The sequence below is a fragment of the Trichosurus vulpecula genome, chromosome 3 (assembly GCF_011100635.1).
Source record: "Trichosurus vulpecula isolate mTriVul1 chromosome 3, mTriVul1.pri, whole genome shotgun sequence".
In the NCBI taxonomy this organism is placed as follows: Eukaryota; Metazoa; Chordata; class Mammalia; order Diprotodontia; family Phalangeridae; genus Trichosurus; species Trichosurus vulpecula.
Window position 1 is genome coordinate 33,053,491 of NC_050575.1, and position 22,373 is coordinate 33,075,863.

The 22,373-nt window shown below is 39.1% G+C and overlaps 1 protein-coding gene across 1 annotated transcript in view; it reads right to left on the bottom strand.

Annotated features, from left to right (window-relative positions):
• Positions 1–22,373, bottom strand: part of KLHL3 (kelch like family member 3) — a 163,521-nt gene that overhangs the window by 31,516 nt on the left and 109,632 nt on the right. Inside the window, exon 8 of the mRNA XM_036751663.1 lies at positions 18,843–18,992. Within this exon, the coding sequence (XP_036607558.1) occupies positions 18,843–18,992 (150 nt within the window). The remainder of the gene's footprint in view (positions 1–18,842; positions 18,993–22,373) is intronic.

The window sequence follows — 22,373 nt, forward strand, 5'->3', positions numbered from 1 at the left end:
TATTATTACTATTAACATTAACACTGTATCATTATCCAGTAGATGTGAGGGCATGGTTACTAGAGAGCTACAGGGTGGTAGATAAATCAATGAATCAACAAATATTTACTAAGTACCTTCTAACTACTATACCAGGCACTTGGATGGTTCAAATGCAAAGAATGAAAAAAAACTCTATTCTCAAGGAATTCTAACTGGAGAAGAATGAAGAGTGAAGGAAAACACTGAGGTTACAAACTTGGGAGATTGGAAGAACGGTGGTTACCTTCAATGGAAACAGGGGAGTTTGAAATATGGGGGGTTTGAGAGAAAGATCATGGGTTTTATTTTGGATATGTTGACTTTGGCATGTCTCTGGAACATCCAGCTCAATGTGTCTAATAGGCATTCATGACACAGAACTAAGCTCAGGAGGGAGATGAGCTGTATGCACAGATCTGTGAGGTATTGGTACAGAGTTAATAACTAAACTCAGGGGTGCTGATGAGGTGACCAGCAGAGACAGCAGAGAAGAGGTCCCAGGACAGAGACCGGACAAAAGCCCACAGTGAGGAGACATGACACAGATAATGAGACAGCAGAGAATGCTGAGAGGCTGATGAGGAGCAGGAGAACCGAGAGAGAGCAGCATCACAAAAACCCAGAGAGGAGAGAGGACACAGGAGGCAGTCAACTGCAGTAAAGAGGTCAAGAAAGATGAAGGATGAATTTGGTCAAGGAGGAAGAGGTCAAGGAGGATGAGAAGAAAAAAAGCCCATCAGTTAAGAAATCACTGGCTGCTTAAAAGGGTCGCATAATCAAAAAGACTGAAGACTAGACATTTTCTCCATTCCACATTTACTCTAAAAAAATTCCCCAAAGAAGAATTATGTGTCAGAAGTAGAGCGATTATAGCTGAATCCACAGGGCTAGAAGCAAGAGGTCCAACAATCCTTAAAGTCCTCACTCAGAACCCTTTCCCCAGAAGTTACCATGCTCAGACAGGTACATACAAACTAACCCATGGGATTTTGGCTTAGAACCCACTCGGGTATTTCTCTCTTGCACCCAGTGTACCCTGACAAGACATTTCCTCCACCACACTGCAATAAGCAACAGTCATGACTGCCCAGCCACATAAGGAGGACAGAAGGGATGAGAGTAAGAAATCAAGCCCCTAGGTCAAGAAACTATAAGGCTGCAGAGACTCTATCTAGAACATACATGCGGTCCTCCCCTAACCCTGCAAAAGGTTGAAGATGCTGAATCAACTCAGCAAGAGATCTAAAAACCTGACAGAACTGGGGCATGGGAGCAGCCCTGGTACTGAAGGAAAAGAGACTGAAATTCATATGGGACCAGCTACCTCGGACAGGGACCAAGGTTGGTGAAAAGTTAAGTATCCCAAGTAGGAAGAGGTTGGGGCAGACGTCCAGCCCAGGGATATATCCACCATCAAAGGAAGAGTCAGAAAGTGGGTAACAGAGGAATATAAGGAATGAAGACTAAAAACCACTAAAAATTTCATGATTCAATTAAAAACTTAAAGCCTAACCAGATATCAATAGAGAAGATGCTAAAATTAAAACAGAGGATGAGTACAAAAAAAATTAAAAAGATTACAAACATCTCTAAAGAAATATTACGAGACAAAAGAAAATGAACCAACATCTGATGAACCATAACATGGTGTTCTATAATGGTTTAAAAGTGAAATGGAAGTGTTACCAGAAGTTAGGAAGAAATAAATATCAGAACTGCCAGTCTTCATAGGAGAAATAATTGGCTTAATTGAATATTGATAGACATAACCTATATAAACAAAAATTCTTTAGTAATTTTTAAGAGTAAATTTTTTAATTTTTAAGGGGGGAAGGGGCAAAGGACTAGAGAGAAAACAGTGGGGAATTAAACTGGTTTAAAAAGAAGTCAAGATGAAGAAAGCAGGATAGGGTATTAAGTACAGTGGTCATGGAATTGGAAGTAACGATGAAGATGAAGAAGAAGGTCCCTATTCAATAAGAATTGCTGGGAAAACTAGAAAACAGTCTGGCAGAGATTAGTCTTAGACCAGGAACTTATACCATGTGCCACAATACATTCAAAGTGGATACATGGAATGAATATTAAAAATCATACTATGAAAAATTAGAAGAGAAGCAGATCACATACCTTTCACAGGCGTGGGTAGGGGGATGAATTCTTAACTAAACAAGGGATAGAGGCAATTACAAAAGATAAAACAGATAATTTTGATTACATAAAATTTAAAGTAAGCTTCTGCATAAATAAAATTTACACATTTTGGATAAGAATGGAAGTAGTCACCTGGGAAAACCCCTTTATATTCAATTTCTCAGATAAAGGTATTCCTGATATATAAACAACAGAAATATATAAGACCAAAACTATTTCCTAATCAAAATTTCGTAAAAGATACAAACAAACCATTCTCAAAAGAACATTTCAAACTATTGACAACCACACCAAATACGAAAAAATTTTCTAAATCATTAATATTAAGAGAAATATAAATTAAAACAACTCAGGTTTCACCTTTCACCCAACAAAGTGACCGGTGAGTAGGAGGGGGAAAAGGAGGATGGTCAGAGTAGAACAGGGCTGAGGTTTGGGATGGGAAGAATGTCAATAGCACAAACTGGTAAGGGATTTTAGAGTAGATAACAGTGTGGAGGGACACTGGTTAATTATAGGGGTGAGATTAGGAAGGGAGGAAAGGGAAGTAAGAGCAAGGCTAACGGTCTGGAGAAAATACTGAAGAGTAGAAGGACCGAAAGTATTGATAAGAGTGAAGAATCGGTGGAAGGGTAAGGCAGAGGAAGCGATGGAATGATAAGAGGTTATGGGAGGATAAACAAAAGTGTTTTGATTAAAGAATTGGAACACTCATGGTTAATGGTGAGATCTAGGGTGAAGGAATTGGTTTGTCAGGTTTAAGGCAATCGAGGAATAGGGAGGTTATGGAGTTGGAGGGATGGTGGGCAGGAGCTGTAAAGAAAAGGAAACTTGTGAGCCAGCTACTGAACTCCTTGAGGAAGGAATGGGAATGACCTACAGGCCGGAACGCAACAGTCACCATGATCTGAAAGGAGTAGGACTTAAAAGGAGTAGAGGTTGCTGAGTGATGACGGCAAAGGAGGAGTCTGGAAGTGGTAGTGGGGAGGCAAGCAGTATTCAACTCCCTAACCAGGACCAGTGTGCCAAGGGTGGAATTAAAGCATAGGAAGGATGCAATGTCGGGTAAGCCAGATCTCAATGAGAGCAAGCAGATGGAAAGAGCTTGAGAGAAAAGAGGTCCAGAAGGAAGGCAAGTTGGCTCTTCATGAAACAGGAATTTGAGAAGGCACAGCAAAAGTGGTGGGCAGGGCTGGAGTGGGACAGGGGCAGGGAATGGATAAGGAGGATGGGGATAAGAACGACAGGTTAGGGTTGATGCTAGTATGCCTCTAGATGTCTAGTGATTAATACAAGGATAGGGTAACTAAGAGGCGGTGAGACTGTGGTTGTTCCTAGCCCAAGGAAAATACTTTTTACTCTAGGAAGGCAAATGTTTACCTAATAGAAATTAGGGAGTCTTTAAAGGAAAGACCACCAGACTCAAGAGAGAGAGTAATTTCAGAGCAAACTTAAAGCATTTGAAAAATGCTATCCTAGCTATTATGAAGGTCAAATGAGATTGACATGAAGTATTTTGCAAATCTCAAAGCAACATGTAAATGTCAACTATTATTAATATTGTTACTGTTTTTATTATTATCTCGTTCTCATATTTTTTGATAGAATTAAGAGAGAAATACTCTTGGGACAATTCACTATCCTGCTATTATTCCTTCATGTTTAATATTTTATGGGCTATTGAACAGCCTTTTATGTCACTGGATTAAAATATTAGGATGTAACCTCATCCTCTACAATTGTGATATAATGCTGATTCTACCACCAACAAGGCAGGCATACGGAATCATTTTCCCAAGAGTGGTGATGGCCTGCTACTGACCACACTCTCTCTTGTAACCAAGGTCACTTTGGGAAATGGCTGACCAGAATAAAGAGATACAGAATATGGCCATGGAACAGAGCAAACCTAAATGGCCTACATGTGCCCTGGGGTCAAAATCATGGCCCAGCGGACACCCACTCCATCAGAATTGCCACCAGAGAGGAAAACGGGATTCATAATAATAGTAATAGCTAAAAAAATTTATATGGTGCTTACTGTATGCCAGATATTGTGTTAAGAAATTTACAATTAATGTCATTTGATCCTTACAACAACCCTGAGAAGCAGGTGCTATTATTATCCCTGTCTTATAAACTGAGGCGAACAGAGGTTAAGTGACTTGCCCAGGGTCACACAGCTAGTCAGTGTCTAAGGTTGGATTTGAACTCATGTCATCCTGATTCTAGGTCTGGTGATCTATCCACTGATTTAATCTACTTCCTGTACAGGACCATCCTTTACTATGATTGAAGGCATCTCAGTGTAATGGAAAAAAAATACTAGACTTGTAGTCAGGAAAACTGTTCACATCCCAGGTCCTCCACAGACTAGCAGTATGATTGTAGACAACTCATCACACCCCTCTAAACAACCTCAATTTCTGTGTCTACAAAATAGGGGTGATAATATACCACAAGCCTTACAAGGTTATGTGGGAAAATGCTTGGTAAACCTTAAAGTGCTCTTTCTTCTGTGTGTGTGTGTGTGTGTGTGTGTGTGTGTGTATGCATGTCTTTGTGTCTGTGTGTGTGTGTGTGTGTGTGTGTGTGTATAAATGATTATGATTGGTACAATTCCCCCCCCCCAGAAGTGGCAGTGTAGCCTATGGTCAACAACCACACAGAGATGCAGGGACAATGTGACACACGGGAACTTTTCCCAACAAGAAGTCAAAGAACCATCAGGAACGTTTGCCCTCAAACCTTCTGCCTGATGGCTTGACCTCCTGGTGTTATGTCCATCTCAGCAGGGAGAAGTCATCTCACCCTGTCTACAGCCTTTACCTGAAAACCCTTCTACAAAGAAGGACCAGAGAGTCTCAAGTACTTCAAACCCAAAAATGTCATTTACTGTCTTTAATGTCATTTGAGGGGTGAAATGATGAAAAGATATGCTAAATTAACCCTTGGTTTCAGTAAATTTCCAAAGCCTCTACTTTCATTTTCCTGGAATATCATTTTCCCTGCTGCCATCTGCAGTGTGGGGTGATGTAGGAGTATTCCCCGTGCCTGGGAAATGTTCTCTGGTTGTCCATGGCAACCCATCCTAGGGTGATGTTATGGTTGGTATATGTGTGGGTTCCGAAATTATGTTGTTAGCTGTTCCATCTTGAATGTGTCAGTTTGATCCGTGCATACATAGTTTTGTTGGGAGCGTGGGGTGCCCTTGTCACCCTCCCTGGAAACGAGAGAGAGTTGCGTTCCTCCAGCATGTGGCTCTGTAGACAGGAGAGGGGACATCGCTGGAAATGATCTGAATCCTGCTCCTTTCACCTAATATTCACCATCTTCTTTCTCTCACCACCCATACTATTTCTGAAAGCTCAGCTTTCATTAGTTTATCTGGACTGCAATGATGCACATTAAAGTTTCCCCGGCCATCAAAGCCCTGCTGTTTGCTCCAACTGCTCTATCCCAATTACATTTATATCTAACTTCTGCCCAAAAATGTACCTACGCCAACATGTATATGACATTAATCACTTACTCTTCTACAGCCCTGGTTTGGTCATATACAAATCCCTAATCGAAGCATTTGATTCAGCATATAAATCTTAAACCATGGGCCATTTCCCTGAAGTTTTCTCTGTATAGAATCTAACATAATGCCACACAGGATCAAGATAACAGATTTAGAGCTAGAAGAGACTTTAGAGATCATAAAATCCAACCCACTCCTTTCACAGAGGAGGAAACTAAAGCCAAGAAAGGTAAAGTACTTGCTCAAAGTCACACGAGTAATTAATTGCAGAAACAGGATTCAACCTCAGGCTCTCTGACTCCAGGGTGCAGTACTCTTTCTCTATACTACATGCTCAGACAATTAATAAATATAATCGAGCAGATGAGGCAGCACTACAGATCATCGACAAATGAAATCAGCTTCCAAAAGGTATTCTTCAACTGGTAAATGAACAAAATGTCAAGACCAAAAGTAAAACAATTCTCAAAAAAAAAAAAAAAGAATTATAAACAATAATGCTCCAATTCAGAAGAGAAGTGCAAGTCAAAATAATCAGTCAATAAGCATTTATTAAGTGTCTACTGTGTGCTAGGCACCATGCTAAGCACTGGGACTACAAAGAAGCAAAAGATAGTTCCTATCCTCAAGGAGTTTACAATCTCATAGGAGAGACAGCATGCAAATAAATATATACAAAGTGAGCTCTACACAAAATAGATTGGCAATAACTAACAGGGGGAAGGGCATTGGAATTAAGAGGCATTGTGGAAGGCCTCCTGAAGAAGATGGAATTTTAATTGGGACTTAAAGGAAGGTCAGGAGCCAGAGAGGAGGAGGGAGAGTGCTCCGGGCATGGGGGGAAGCCAGAAAAAAAGCTTGGAGCTGAGAGATGGAATATCTTGTTCATGGAACAGCCGGGAGGCCAGCGTTACTAGACTCAAGAGTACATGTTGGGCTAGGGAGTAAGGTATAAGAAGACTGAAGAGATAGGCAGGAGCTAGGTTATAAAGAGTTTGAAATGCCAAATGGAGTATTTTGCATTTGTTCCTGGGGGCAATAGGAAGCCACTAGAATTTGAGTAGAGGGGTGACATGATCATGCCTGAACTTCAGGAAAATCACATTGATGGATAAATAGAAAAAGGACTGAAATGGGGAGAGGCTTAAGGCAGGTAGATGTTCCAGAAGGCCATTGCAACAGACAAGGTGTGAGGTGTTAAAGAGCCTGACCTAGAGCGGTGATAGTGTCAGAGGAGAGAATAAAGTGTATATAAGAGATAGCTCTCAAGTTTCACCTCGTACCTGAGAAACTGGCAAAGATGACAAAAGATGGAAATAATGTAGGAAGAATGATAGAAAGAGAGGCACGCTAATGCATTGTTGCTGGGGCTGTATATTATGGGAAGGAATAGATCCAGCTCATTCCCAGGCTGAGGCTATATGCTGGCCAAAGACCAAGAACAGTAGTGAGCAGTTGTGTGGCACTGACCCCACACAAGGACTGCAGATTCCATCAATAGGCCTAAATCGAGGTCTGCAGCAGAGTAATGAGGACAAGGAGCTCAGACCAAGGGTGAATCTGAAGCTCTGTGACTCTGAACCTGCCAAGCCTCAAAGCTACCTGGCAGAGGTTGGGGCCAATAGCAGTTTACTGATGCTCCAAAGAGGGGCAAGTCTGTAATTGTGTCAGCCAGACCCAAACTGGAGTCAAGAGGTTGCAAATTTCAGACCTGAAGGATGGCAATCAAACTTTACCTTCGATTGGATGCTAAAGGCAAGCTGAAAAATTGCAGGACCCTGGCCAGAGCTGCCTCTGAAATTCTTGAAGAACACAGCACTCAATATCAAGGGCATGGACCCCAGAGAAAACAAATGAGGACCAAATAGGTCCCAACACTCCCTCCATAAGGGCACAAAGTCTGGCCCTAACATAAAAAAGACTCCCATGATAAAGATCTAATAAGATGTCAGAGATGCCCAAGATACAGACCCAGAAGAAGAAAAGATAACGCTAAAATATCTGCAAGAAAAGTCTCAAAGGAAAGCATAGCTTTGTTTCACAGGGTCAAATAGAACTGTGGGTCAAACTCAAATAGAAATGGAGGCCACTAAACCATACATAAGGATCCCTATAGTCTGCATGATAACTTAGAAAACCACTTATTAACATTATCTATGTTCTATTGTGTTTTAATTTATTTTGTTAAATGCTTCCCAATTACATTTTAATCTGGTTCAGCCCAGGGCATGTTGTAGACCGCATATTTGAGACCTCTAAAATATATTATCCAAAAGAAATGAAGAGTTTTAAAATGATATATAAATGGAATGAGAATACTAGAGGAAAGAATCTGAAATGAAATAAGAGCTTTGGAGAAAAGACTTGAAGAAGGCAAATTAACATCTTAGTAAAAGAGGTACAAAATCTTACCCAAAGAGATTTCTTGAAAGTTAAGACTAGACCAAACAGAAATTAATGATCCCATGAGATAACATGATCAAAGTCAAAAGAAGAAAAAGAAAGACAGGAAGGAAGGAAGGAAGGAAGGAAGGAAGGAAGGAAGGAAGGAAGGAAGGAAGGAAAGAAAGAAGGAAATATAAGCCATTTCATATAAAAAAACAACTGACCTGAGAAACAAAGAGAGAAAATCATAACCAAAAGCAACCTGGATAATGTATTTCAAGAAATTGTGCAAGAAAACTTCCTGAATCCATCAGAATTAGAGGGCAAAGTAAAAACAGAGAAGAACCCACTAGTTTTATCTTGGAAGAAAATTTCAAAATGAAAACTCCAAGGACCAACAGAGTCAAAATCCAAAGCTTCAAGCAGTCAGAAAGAAAAGCTTCAAGTACCACAGAGCCACAATCAGGATTAAACAGGATTCTCCGGCTACCACTTGCAAGGAGAAGAAAACTAGGAGTATGAAATTTCAAAAAAAAAAAATCAAAGGATATGGGCTTCTGTTAGAAAGGCTACAGAAAAACAGGCACACTGATGCACTGTTAGCAGAGCTGACCAAAAAGTGACTAAAGTATGAATATTCTATGATCTAGAAATACCACTGTTATTAGCAAAGATAGTAAAGAAAGAAGAAAAGGACCCTACATACAAAAATATATAAAGCAGTTTGATTTCATAGTAGCAAAAAATTAGGACATACAAAAGTAATAGAATATTATTGTACCATAAGAAATGATGGAATGGAAGTTTCATAGAAAACTTGGAAAACTTGTAAGAACTGATGCAAAGAAAAGTGAGCAGAACTAGGAGAATAACACATAATACCAAAAATATTATAAAGAAAAAGCTACTTTAAAAGACTTGCGAACTCTGGTCAATGAAATGACAAGCTATGATTCCAGGGGACTGAAGATGAAACATGATACTTATCCTCCTGATAGAGAAGAAACAGACTCAAGATGCAAAATGAGACATACATTTTCAGACACAGCCAATGCACAGATTTGTTATGAGCTTTCTTTTTTTCTTTAGGGCGCGTGGAGATGGAAAGGAAAAAAATTAATACTTATTATTGGGGAAATTATTTTTTAAAGATGTAGGCTTACAACTAAAAATAACTTACCCATCAAAGTTCAAGTGAGCATAATCCTACAAGGAAAAAAATGGACCTTTGGTTAAAGGATTTCTAAAAATTACTGATGAAAAGACAAGAGCTGAGTAGAAACTTTGAAATATAAGCAAAGAATTAAAAAGAAGCAAAAAAAAATTTTTTTAAATGTAAGTGAGTGACTGGAAGGGACAATACAAAGATAAAGTACAATACAAAGATAAAGTATTTAGATTCTACTGAAATAGAAAAATATGTCCCATAAAAATCCTAATATACTCAATAGTCTTAAAAGAGTTCAATAAGACAGGGAGCTTAGGAGTATTTATGATGTTTTAATGATCTTTTAAAAAGAAAAGAGAGAGAAGGGGGAAACGAATACACTCTGAAAGGGTGGGGGAGAAGATGGTAACTTCCTATCTCACATAATCACAGTACACAAGTAAAAGAATATACATACAAGGAAGAAGAGGTGGGTGGAGCAGATATCACGTGAACCTGACTTTCATCTGAAGTAGTCAAAGAAGGGAGAGAGAAAGAGAGGGGGAGACAGAGAGAGGGAGACAGAGAGAGAGAGAGAGAGGGAGGGGAAGAGAGAGAGAGAGAGATTAATGGAGAAATATATTCAATTCAAAAGGAAAGCTGGAGGGAACTGGGAGATGGGGAATAAGGAGAATAGACTCAGAGAAGAATTATTCATAAATAAAGAAACTTTAGACTCAGAAGGTGGCTCAGGAAGAGGGTTTTAAACAGAAGGAAGGAAAAGGTAAAAACCCATGATAGAGTCTTGAGTGAAGGGAAGAGGACGTGGGCCTGGGAGCAGAAGCAGATTCCACCTGACGAGCACATTTCTCTGTGTCTCTGTCTCTGTCTCTGTCTCTCTCCTCCCCCCCTCCCACTTCCTCCCTCTCCCATTTTCGTCTATGTAGAGGGAGCCAGGGAACAAAGAGAAGAAAAAACAAGAGAGAACAGGATGGAAGGAAAGTCACAATTAATGATCACAACTGTGAGTAGGAAGAAGTTGTCCATAAAAGAGAAGGCGGCAGAATGAATTAGAGAGCAGAATCTAACAACATGTTGTTTACAAGAAACACCTGAAAGAAAGATTCACAGAGGGTTAAAATGAGGGGCTAGAGGAAAATCTATTACACTTCAGCTGAACTCAAAAAAACAAAGAAGGAAGACAAGGAAACAGCAAAACCAGACTTCATCAAAAACGAGGAAACTACATTTCATTTAAAGGCACTACAGACAATTAAGGTCAATACTTAACATATGTAAACCAAGTGACGGTGTCTAAATACTTTAAGGAAAAATTAAACACATTACATGGAAAAATAGACAAAAAGTTATAATAGTTGAAAACCTCAACGTGTATCTTTCAGACCTGGACAGATCTAACAAAAAAATAAACAAGAAAGAAGTCAAAAACCTGAATAGGATTTTAGAAAAGTTGGATAAGATAGCTCTCTGGTGATTAGTGTAGTAGCAGGAATAGAAATGAGTAGGTATATGCATATATATATGTATGTATGTATGTATGTATGTATGTATGTATGTATGTATGTATGTATAGAAAGAGAGAGACACTATATGTGTGTATGTATATTATATGTATATATGTGTGTATGTATGTATGTATGTACGCATGTATGTATACAGAGAGACACTATATGTGTGTATGTATATTATATGTATATATGTGTACACACACATATATATACATATTTCCACTTTATACATATATACATACACACAAAAATGTATTTACACACACATATATATTTACATTTACCAAAAATTGACCATGAATTAGGCATAAACTCCTCCCAAACAAATGCAGAAATATTCATCATGTCTCTTATTAACCACAAAGAAATAAAAATTATACTTATTAAAGGGCAGTTGAAGAAAGGATTAGAATTAATGAAGTTACTGAGCTTATACAGCAAAGAAGCAATCAATAAAAATAAAGTCTCCGTATGCACCAAAATATTCATAGCAGCACTTTTGTGATAATAAAGAATTGGAAGCAAAGTAGATGCCCATCATTTGAGGAATGGCTGAACAAATTGTGGCATATTAATATAATGGAATATTACTGTGCTGTAAGAAATAATGCACGTGATGAATGCAGAGAAGTATGGAAAGAGCTATCTTAACTGATACAGAGTGAAGTAAGTAGAGCCAAGAAAACAATATACATGATAACTACAAGAAAAAAGACAAAAAACTACACAACAAGAGATCAAAAGTTAATATAACAATAAAGAGAACAAACAGGACTCAAATGAAAAGACATGAGAGAACAGCCTCAACTCTTTCCTTCAAGGAGGTGGGAGGACCTCAGGTGTCAGGCAGTGCACATGTTTTCGGCTTTTTTTAATGTGTTGATCAGTGGAACTTATTTCTTTCCTGTCTAAGAAATATTATTTATTATATGGGATGGCTCTCTGAGTGAGGAGGTGAGGAGGAAACATATTTGGAATAACTACAATGATATAAAAAACTGAAGACATCAACAAAAACTTATATAAAAAAGAAAAAATAATAGAGACTAAATAACTTAATCCTAAAGAACTGGTGGGTCAAGGGACAAATCACAGAAACAAGAAATATAATTTCATCAAATGTTGACAACAATGGGACAACAAATAAAAATTTGGGGGATGCAGCCAAAGTAGTCCTTAAGGGGAAAATTTGGTCTTACTTCACTCTGTATCAGTTAATATAGATCTTCTCATGCTTCTCCCCCAATTAAAACATAAAAGTAGAAATTCTGAAAATCAAAGGTGACTTTAACAAAACTGAAAACCAAAAAAAATTCAATTAAATATAACTAAGAGCTGGTTTTTGAGAAAACAAAATCAATAACATAAGCCACTAATTTGATTAAAAGAATGAGGAAAACTAAATTGCCAGTATCAAAAAAGAAAAAGGAAAATTAACAACAGAGACAAAGGTAAATATTAAAAACTATATCACTAGGGGCAGAGCCAAGACGGCAGAGAAAAGGCAGGGACTCATCTGAGTTCTCCCCAAAATCCTGCCAAAAAACTTTAAATAATGCTTCAAAACAAATTCTGGAGTAGCAGAATCCACAAAAGGAGAGGGCAAAACAATTTTCCAGCCCAAAGAAACTTAGAAGGTCAGCAGGAAAGGTCCATTGCACCAGCATGAAAGTGGACTTCAGGCCAGCACAGGCTGTGCCCCAGCAAACTAGAGTGAGCATTGGAGGTGACTGAATCAGTGATGACAGTGGTGGTTTCCAGACCTCTCAGCCCACAGACAGTAAGGGGGTCAAACAACCAATTAGAAGGAGATTACAGGGATCCTTTTGCTGGCACCAGGAGCTGTTGTATTACTCATACTTACATCTGGGTGTCAGTCCTGGGTCTCAGTCCCAGGTCAGAAAACAGAGCTAATGGTTGCTCACAGACCAGAGCATAGGCCAGGAGAGTAGCAAACACACCTCTCCCCTAGATCAGACCACCTTGGAAGAAGCAAAAACTTATAAGTCCTCAGAATTACCTCTGAAAGCAGCTGCACAAAAAAAAACCCTGAAGCTTAGGACAGTGTCTCCACTGCCTCCTCCACCTCCTCAAGGAAGCAGAGCCCCACTTTAGCATAGAGTTAGAAGTCAAGAAATAGTCTGGAAAATGAGCAAACAGAAGAAAAATATCCTGACTCTAGAAAGTTACTCTAGTGAAGATCAAAACAGAAACTCAGAGGAAAGTCAGAGTCAAAACTACTACATCCGAAGCCTCAAAGAATAATATGAATTGGTCTCAGACCATGAAAGAGCTCAATAAGGATTTTCGAAATCAGGTAAGACAAGAAAAGTAAACACTTGGAAGAGAAATGAGAATGATGAAAGAAAATCATAAAAAAAGAGTCAACGGCTTGGTTAAAGAAGGCACAAAAAATGCTGAAGAAAATAATACCTTAAAAAACAAAATAGGCACAAAAATCCAATGAGGAAAAGAGGGTCTTGATATATAGAATTAGCTAAATGAAAAAAGATATACAAAATTCACTGAAGAGAAGAACTCTTCAGAACTCTTTTACTTGGCCAAGCGAAACAAGAGGTACAAAAGCTCACTGAAGAATATAATTCCTTAAAAATCAGAATTGAGCAAGTGGAAGCTAATGACACATCAAGAAACAACCAAACAAAATCAAAAGAAGGAAAAAATAGAAGAAAATGTGAAATATCTCATTAGAAAAACAACTGACCTAGAAAATAGATCCGGGAGAGAGATTTTAAGAATTATTGGACTACCCGAAAGCCAAGGTCAAAAAAAGAGGCTAGATATCTTCTTTGAAGAAATTATCAAGGAAAACTGCCCTGATATTCTAGAACCAAAGGATAAATAAAAACTAAAAGAATCACCTCCTAAAAGTGATCCCAAAATGAAAATTCCCAGGAAATATTATAGCCAAATTCCAGAGCTCCTGGGTCAAGAAGAAAATATTTCAAGCAGCCAAAAAGAAGCAATTCAAATATCATGGAGCCACAGTTAGGACAACAAAAGTTTTATAGCTTATAGAAACTATATACAAACACAGGAAAATAAAGGATGCTACCAAATTCCCTATGATACAAATATGATCCTGGTACGTAAGTCAAAGAGATATGAAACAGAAAACAAACAATATTTCTAAGGAGTATCAGCCCAAACTTTTAAATAACATATTAAACGAAAGCATAGCAATATACCAAAAATGTTATATAATCAGGTTGGATTTATACCAGGAATGCAAGGTGGGTTCTTTCTTTCTTTACTGGTGCAAAGTACTTGAACTATTGGGCCAAAGCACTCCATTGGTGTTAGTACTAACTTTTTGCCTGAACAATGGGAAATAAGACCATTTTTGAGAAACAGGTTAAGAGGCCCCAAATCAATTTATTTTAAGGTCAAAGAGAGGAGTTCAATGAAGCAGAATTGCAAGGATGTCACTATATTTTACATCCTTCATGGAGACAGCCACAGCTCCCTACAGGTTGCAAGAGAGCCAAGAGTTTAAAGAAAAAGGATAGAAAAGAAAGAAAAATCTGCTTCCTAAGGAAAGGGAAAGATAGAAAGGCTTACCTTAGCAGAAATTAGTAAGACCTTTCTCAACTGTAATCTTGGTACCCATAAGGTGTTCATTCAAAGCAGGGACACAAACTGGGCTTTGATTTCAAAAGATGTTTCTTTTGACAGGAACTGGATACAGAGACTGATCAAGGGAGCAGGTGATGAATGAGTTTTCCCACATATCCAAGGCCAGCTCCATAATCAATAAAATCTACTTTCTGAGCCCTGCATGTCTTTAACCAAGCACATGCAAGAAATAGGAATATTTTCAGAAGGAAGAGAGAAGACAGATCCTCATTCTTCCTCAGACTTCACGTTTGTCTTTCATACATGCAGATAAGTCTGAATTTCCAGAGAAACAAAGACCGTGTACCTCCCATACATGAAGGACAGAATGAGGTTAGGACCATTATAGCTCAGCCAAACTGGAGAACTTCATCCTGGGCCTGGGCCGTTGATGTAGCCAGAGATCAGAACGCTTAACTTTCTTGCCTAAGTAGAGGCTAATTCAGTAACACAAAGCAGCAGATGGATAAATAATGTTGTTCCCATTTGTGTTATATATATAATTTATATTATTACGGTTAGGGTTTTCAAAATGTTTTCCCCCAACAACAAAGTTACAATGTTGGTAGCGCCAATATAATTATCCCATCTCACAAATAAGGAAACTGAGACTCAAAGAGAATAAATGTTTTGCCCGTGGTTTACATCATAGCAAGCAAGTGCTGAAGCTGGATTCAAACTGAGGTCTCCAGACTCCAGCCATTCCATCCACTGTACCATGCTGACTCTCAAAAATGTGTAATCCTAGGTTTTCAAAAGTGAGGGTAAGCAGACATCCAGAGAAAGAACTATGGAGTCTGAATGCAGATCAAAGCAGACTATTTTCACTTTTTTTGTTTTTTTCTTTTCCATAGTTTTCCGCTTTTTTTCTGATTCTTCTTTCACAACATGATAAATGCAGATATATATTTAACCCGACTGTACATGTATAACCTATATCAGGATGCTTGCTGTCTTGGGGAGGGGAAGGGAGAAAGAAAAATTTGGAACTCGAAATCTTACAAAAATGAATGTTGAAAACTATCTTTTAAAATTTTTAAAAACTGAAAAAAATTAGAAAAAATAAAATACTATTAAGTGGGGAAAAAAACAAAAACAAAAAAAGGGCAAGCAGATGAAAGATGAGAAAATGTATTTCCCTCCCTTCCTTGAGAGGTTACCGACTGTGAATGTGGAGCATTATATATATTGTGAGATTGAGTTGAGATGTCTAAGCTTGGCTCATTGATTTTTTTTCCTAATAATAAGAAGTATTTTTTTATTTTTTTTATTTAATATATTTAGTTTTCAGCATCGATTTTCACAAGAGTTTGAATTACAAATTTTCTCCCCATTTCTACCCTCTCCCCCACTCCAAGATGGCGTATATTCTGGTTGCCCCATTCCCCAGTCAGCCCTCCCTTCTGTCACCCCACTTCCCTCCCACCCTAATAAGAAGTATTTTGTAAGTGTTTAGCATGTACCAGGCACTCTGCTGACTACTAATGATATGAAGCAAAACAAAAACACCATCGTTGCCGCAAAGGGCTTCCAATGGAGAAGATAACACGCAAAGGACTAGGAACATACAAGATACATACAGAGGAAGCTGAAGATCATCTAAGGGGCAAAGACATCATTTGGCGGGACCCAGAAAGGCTTTCTGGAATAGCTGGGATTTGAGCTGAGTTTTGAAGAAAGTTAAGAAAAGGCAGAGATGACAGGATAGAGCATTCTAAGCATGGAGAACAGCCAATGAAAAGGGAGAGACAGGAGGCAAAATGGTCATGTTTGAGGAAGTGCATTGTAGCATGCATGGAGGGAGGCTTTCCATGCCAAGAGAAGTAACAAGCAGCCTCTGCAAGAGGATGACACAGTCGGACATTTAGAAAAATCACCACAGTGGCCGAGTGGAGGATGGAATGGAAAGGGGAGAGGTTTGAGGCAGGGAGAGTGGTCAGAAGGCTATTGCAATATTCTGATAAGAGGTTGAGAAAGGCCAAGGTGGTGGCTGTGTGAGTGGAGAGGAGAAGACATGTGTTGTGAAGATAGAAAAGGTATTTACATAAGGAGTTAAGAATGACACACGCTGAGGTTGTAAGCCAAGGCGACTGGGAGAATGGTGGTGCCCTCAGCTATGATAGGGAAATTGGGAACAGAAGAAAGTATAGGAGAAAAAAATGAGCTCCGTTTTGGACCTGTTGAGTTTGAGATGCCTATGGGACATCCAATTTGAGATGTAAGAAAAGCAGCTGGTGATGCAAGACTTAAGTTCCAAAGTGATACTAGTCCTAGGTATAGAGATCTGCATGCAATCTGCATGCAATCACATGCATAAAGATGATAAATGATCTCATGGGAACTGATAAGATCACCGAGTAAAACAGCATAGGTAGGTAGTAAGTTTAATGCATAACTGGCATGTAAATGAAACATATATTATGTTATATTGGCCATTGCTTTTGTTATATGGTAGGTGGTTCAGTGGATAGAGTGACGGGCTGGAGTCAGACTCATCTTCCTTAGTTCCAATCAAGCCTCAGATGCTTACTAGCTGTATGATCCTGGGTAAGTCACTTAACTCTGCTTAGTTTCCTGATCTGTAAAATGAGCTGAAGAAGGAAATGGCAAACCCCTCCAGTATCTTTGCCCCCCCAAAAAAACTCAAGTGGGGTCACAAAGAGGCAGATATGACTGAAAAATGACTGAATAGCAACCACAACAACAAAATAATAGAGAGGGACAATAGAAGAGGGTTCAGGATAGGGCCCTGAGGAATACCCACAGTCAGTCAGACGGATGCTAATACAGCCAGAAAGAAGCAATATCACGAAAACCTGTTGAGGACAGACGAAGAGGAGAAGGTGATCAAATTTCAAATGTCGCCAAGAGATAAGAAGGATGAAGACTGAGAAAAGGTCATTAAATTAAGCAATTAAGAAATTACTGGTAACTCTGGAGAGAGCAGCGTAAGGTGAATGATGAGATAGGAAGTTAAGAAGAGAGGGAGTTTAAGAGGAGAATGAGAGGAAGGGAAGTGGAGACAAAATTGCAGGTGGCTTTCTCAAGGAGTTGAGCTCTCCTTCTTTGCAGGAAATAAAACAGGATAGCTAATAGGGAGGGTAGGATGAAGCAAGGGTTTCTTAAGGATGAGGGACCCATGGGTGTGTTTGTAGATAGCAAGGAAGGCTTCAGCCAGAAGATAGGAAGAGACTGAAGATAAGAGAGAGTAGAAGGATAGTTCACCAGGGATGTTTCTCTTTTTAATTCTTTGATACAAGAGATGGTTTGTGGGGCAGGAATTTGGGAGAGATATATTGAGAGATCGAAAATATTTAGAAAGAAAAGAAATAAAAAATATCCATTAAAAAAAAAACAAAAAAAGTGAGGCATGGACACAAAGTGGTCTGGGGTGAGCCCACATACAGTTTTGGTCACCAGTACCACCCCTTTTTAATTATCCTCGTTCATGGCTTTGGGAGAGGTTCCTACAATCCGCAGTGAATCCAAATATCTCCTTTCAGACACCAAACTGTTGCCTGGGCCTGCAGATAAGGAGTAAGAGACCTCGTACGAACTGCATCATCTTCTATTCTCCAAGAAGAGATAGTAATGAGCAATAAAATGCCTAGAAGACGGTAGCCAGAGGGAGTCATGTGGGCTACTCCGCAGACTAGAAAAAGCAGCATCTGTATAACTATTTCCATTCCAGTCTTGATCGAAATAATAATCATATTAATAAAAGCTCATGTGTATGTAGTACTATAAGATGTATAAAACACATTGCTTATAACAGGATCTAAGACAGCATGGCCCAATGGAAAAAGAGTACTGGATCTGGAGGTAGAAGACCCACTTATTGCCTATGGGATCTTGACTCTACCTCTCTAGGCCTCAGTTTCTCCATCTGTAAAATGGGGGGGATTATACTAGATTACCTCTAAGGGCCCATCTAGCTCAAAATATGAGATTCCACGATCATCCATTTAAGCTCTGACAATGTGGTATGGTGAATAAACTTCCGGACTTGGAATAAAGAATAAGGTTCAAATCCCACCTCGAACACTTACCAGCTACGTGACTGCTCCTCACCTGCATAACAGGGATAAGAATACCCATCATGCCTACTATAGAGAGTGGCCGTGGGGCTCAAATGAGTTAATTTAAAAGTACCTTACAAGTTTTGAAGAATTATGTAAACGTCAGCTATTTGTTATCATCGTCATCGTTGTATTCACGTCGATTTGCTAAATACTCACAGAAGACTTTCCATCTCTTGCTTTCCTATCTCAAACTCGCAGCCTCCTAACCCTCCAGGCTCATCCCACCTTACAGTCAGCCCACAGGCATGGAAATCATGAGTAGCTGACCACGTAGAGGTTGGGAGTGTGAAGTTACCCTCCTTGACCTGGAGATGACAAGGCAGAGTAAGAGCGGTTCTCGGTGGAGACGAGCAGCCTCTTACCTTGGGCAGGCTGACCGGAGTCCTTGGCTTAGTCCTTGGGTTTTTTATCAACAGCCTTTGATCCAAAGGCAACAGGTGGTACTTCATAGCTTCAATAAGGAAGTCTTTACACGTGTTGTTGTTCTTTATCAAAGCTTCTTCTTCAACGGTCTAGAGGGAGCGATACACAAGTTAGGTTGGGGCGGTTCTATACCTGTATTCAACAAAACATTCATTCGTGCAACCCTTACATTGTCTGTATCTATACATATATGTATATCCAGTTTCTCTCCTAGTTAGACAATTAGCTCTTTCTGGGCAGGGACTATTTCCACTTCTGTCTTTGCATCCATCCCCAGCACATGGCATAGGGACAAATACAAAGTAGGCACTTAATAAATATTATCTCAGCCCCTCAATGACATTTTTATCTTGAGGTATAATTTCATGAGAAATTTTCAAATGGTCCAGACCAGAAGTTCCTTTTATTTGAAAAGCCTTTCTGGATCTTTTGAAAAACAGTATTTTTAAGAAATTATTTACTCTGCTACCCAACATCCTTTGTAAAAGAACCCAGGCAATAAATTCCACCTTGAGTTTAACTTCAGGAAGTATATTTTCTCTGACTTGTGTGAACGAATATAAAGTGATACAAGCTGAACCAGTAGAACAATAAACACAATGATTACAGCGATGTACAGAGACGCCTGAAGATTATGTAGATTAAACGCAAAGACCAGTCTGGGTCTGAGAGAGCAGATGATAAATCATACAGCTCTTCTAGCAGGGGAGGGTGGAGACTAAGCACATGAAGCACCACCTATATGCCTGTTTGGTCACTTGGTTTTGTTTAAACATTTTTCTTTTGTTACCAGAGATAAAAGGGAGTGCTTAGGGGGAGGAACATGGCAGGAAATGTCTGCGATGACAGAACAAAAGGCATCAACATGACATTTGAAAAAAAATACATTATCTCTGGATAGAGGTCTCTGCTCCCTTTCGTTAGAAAATGACAACCACAGAACACAACTCGATGCCCCTTTTGCCCTCCCTGCTAGACATTATGGTGAAATTTAGTGGCCAGTTATAGTAACTTGCTAATTTTAGGCACCTAGTAATAACTACTACTTGCTTCCTTCTGAGAGTTTCTTTTCTGTTTCATCTCTAACATTTCTTATTTTGTACTACAAGTTTCCACAAATCCTCATCGAAGTTGAAAGGGTATAAATGGTAGAAATATAAATATAATCGGTATAAAAGGATAGGAAAAGAGTTGAGAGATGGACAGATGGACAGGTGGACAGATGGTTAATATTGTTCATCCTTTGTTTTTGAAGTGCCTGCTTTAGCCTCCTTCGTGGCCACTGGAACAAATTGTGCTCATCTGCCCACTCTGCCAAGGGAAGTCTTCATTGCTTGGGGTAAATATCCCTCCATACTTATCTAATCTACAGGCTTGAGGCATGTTTTTTAGTCCTTTACTGAGATGGTTTGACTGAGGTGTGGCCACTGCGCATGCTACACCTTCTTGGAGCCACAGATGAGAGTTGGGTGATTAGCGGACACCAAGAGTGTCTAAGCAGCCCTGAAAAGGGCTCAGCAAGTCCTCACACCAGAGGTGCTACGCCTCCCTAAACACCTCATATAACCTGGACAGACACACAGATAGATAAATAGATAGTGGAACAGACAGGAAGGTAAATGGATAGACAGATGTATGTGAAATAACAAAAAAAAGCCAAAGTGAATTCTCTCTGAAGGAGAGCTGACGAAAGCGCACCCTAATAACCAGATACAAACACTTCAAAAAGAAGGTGCTGCTGGCCAGAGAGTTGAAAACTCAACACGGACAAAAAAGAAGTCTCTGCCTGCAAGTAAGCCAAATGAAGCTGTTGGTGGCAGCCTATCTGTGCTGTGGGAAATGTACCTGAGAGGAGCGGAGAGTGGAGACTGCATTCTTACAAGTGCAGACTGACCAAGGCAAATGTCACAATAACCCAGACTCAGAAACCATATAGGAGGCGACCTCAGCCTGTCAACTCCTGAGAGCTGAGGCAGTGCCGCACATGTCAAGATATCACGCACCCAACAGAAACGCAACAACGAAACTGGAAAACTGCCACTGGGTCACTCGGAAAAATTGAGTCTGGATCGGAAAAGTCAAGGATAGCTTTAGAGTTCATCATGAGGAATTACTTTTCTCTCTTAAGTACCCTTCCCTCAACACATAGAGGGGAGACCCTTCTCTTCAGTGAAAGCCATCAAAGTAAGATACAAGCAGAGACAGAGAGGAAGAAAAGGAAACTGTGCATGATAGGATTAGGGGTTGATGATATGAACCTATCATTTCAGGAAACTCTAAATTGAAACAGAATTGATTTCTTTTGAAAAAAAGGTTAGATCCTACCCTTGCTGTACCTTCTTCCCAAGTTTTTCTTTTTTTCTTTAACCTGATTTTCATTGACAGCTTTTGTTTTTATATCCCCTTACTTTCCGAACATATCCCTTCCGCCTCCCCCACAAACAAGCCATAGAATAAAGAATAAAAATGGAAAGAGGGGAGGGGAAGGAAGGATTTCAGCAAAATTAAATTAATCAACAGAATCTGACAGCATATACACACTGACAGGCCTCCCACCTCTGCGAACAAGGGAGGGAAATGCAATTTCTCATCTGTTTTGTGGGGCCAACCTTAGTCATTATGATTATGCAATATTCAGTTTCTTTCTGTTGGGGTTGTTTTCCTTCCATTTACACCGCTGGGGTCATTGTGTGTATTGTTTTTCTTGTCCTGCTTTACTTCATTCTGCAACAATTCATATGTGTGCTTCTCTGAATTTTTCATATTTGCCATTTCTTACAGTAAAATGGTATTTCATTATGTTCATGCACCATGATTTGTTTAGCTAATTCCCCAGTTGATGGGTATCTTTTGTTTCCAATTCTGTGACTACAAAAAATGTACAGCTATGAATATTTTGGTGTATAATCGCTCCTTCTTTCTTTTTTTTGACCTACTAAGTATAGATGTCTAGCAGTAGGATCTCTGCTAGAGATAGAGACATAGAGAATATGGACATTTTTAGCTATGCTAAATTAATTTCTTTTTTATAAATAGTATTCTATTTTTTCCAACTACATGTAAAGATAGTTTTCAAAATTAATTTTTTAAAAGATTTTGAGTTTCAAATTTTTTCTCTCTCCCTCCTTCTCATCCCCCCTTCCCAAGACAGCAAGCATTCTGATATAGGCTAAACATGTACAATCATGTAAACATATTTCCACATTAGTCGTGTTGTGAAAGAAGAAACAGAACGAAAGGGAAAAGCTACCAAAAAAACACAAAAAAGTGAAAATAGTAAGCTTCAATATGCATTCAGACTCTATAGTTATTTTTCTGCATGCAGATAGCATTTTCCATCATGAGCCTTTTGGAATTGTCTTGGATCATTGCATTGCTGAGAAGAGCTAAGTCAATGCTGTTACTGTGTACAATGTTCTCCTGGTTCTGCTCACTTCACTCAGCATCAGTTCATGTCTTTCCAGGTTTTT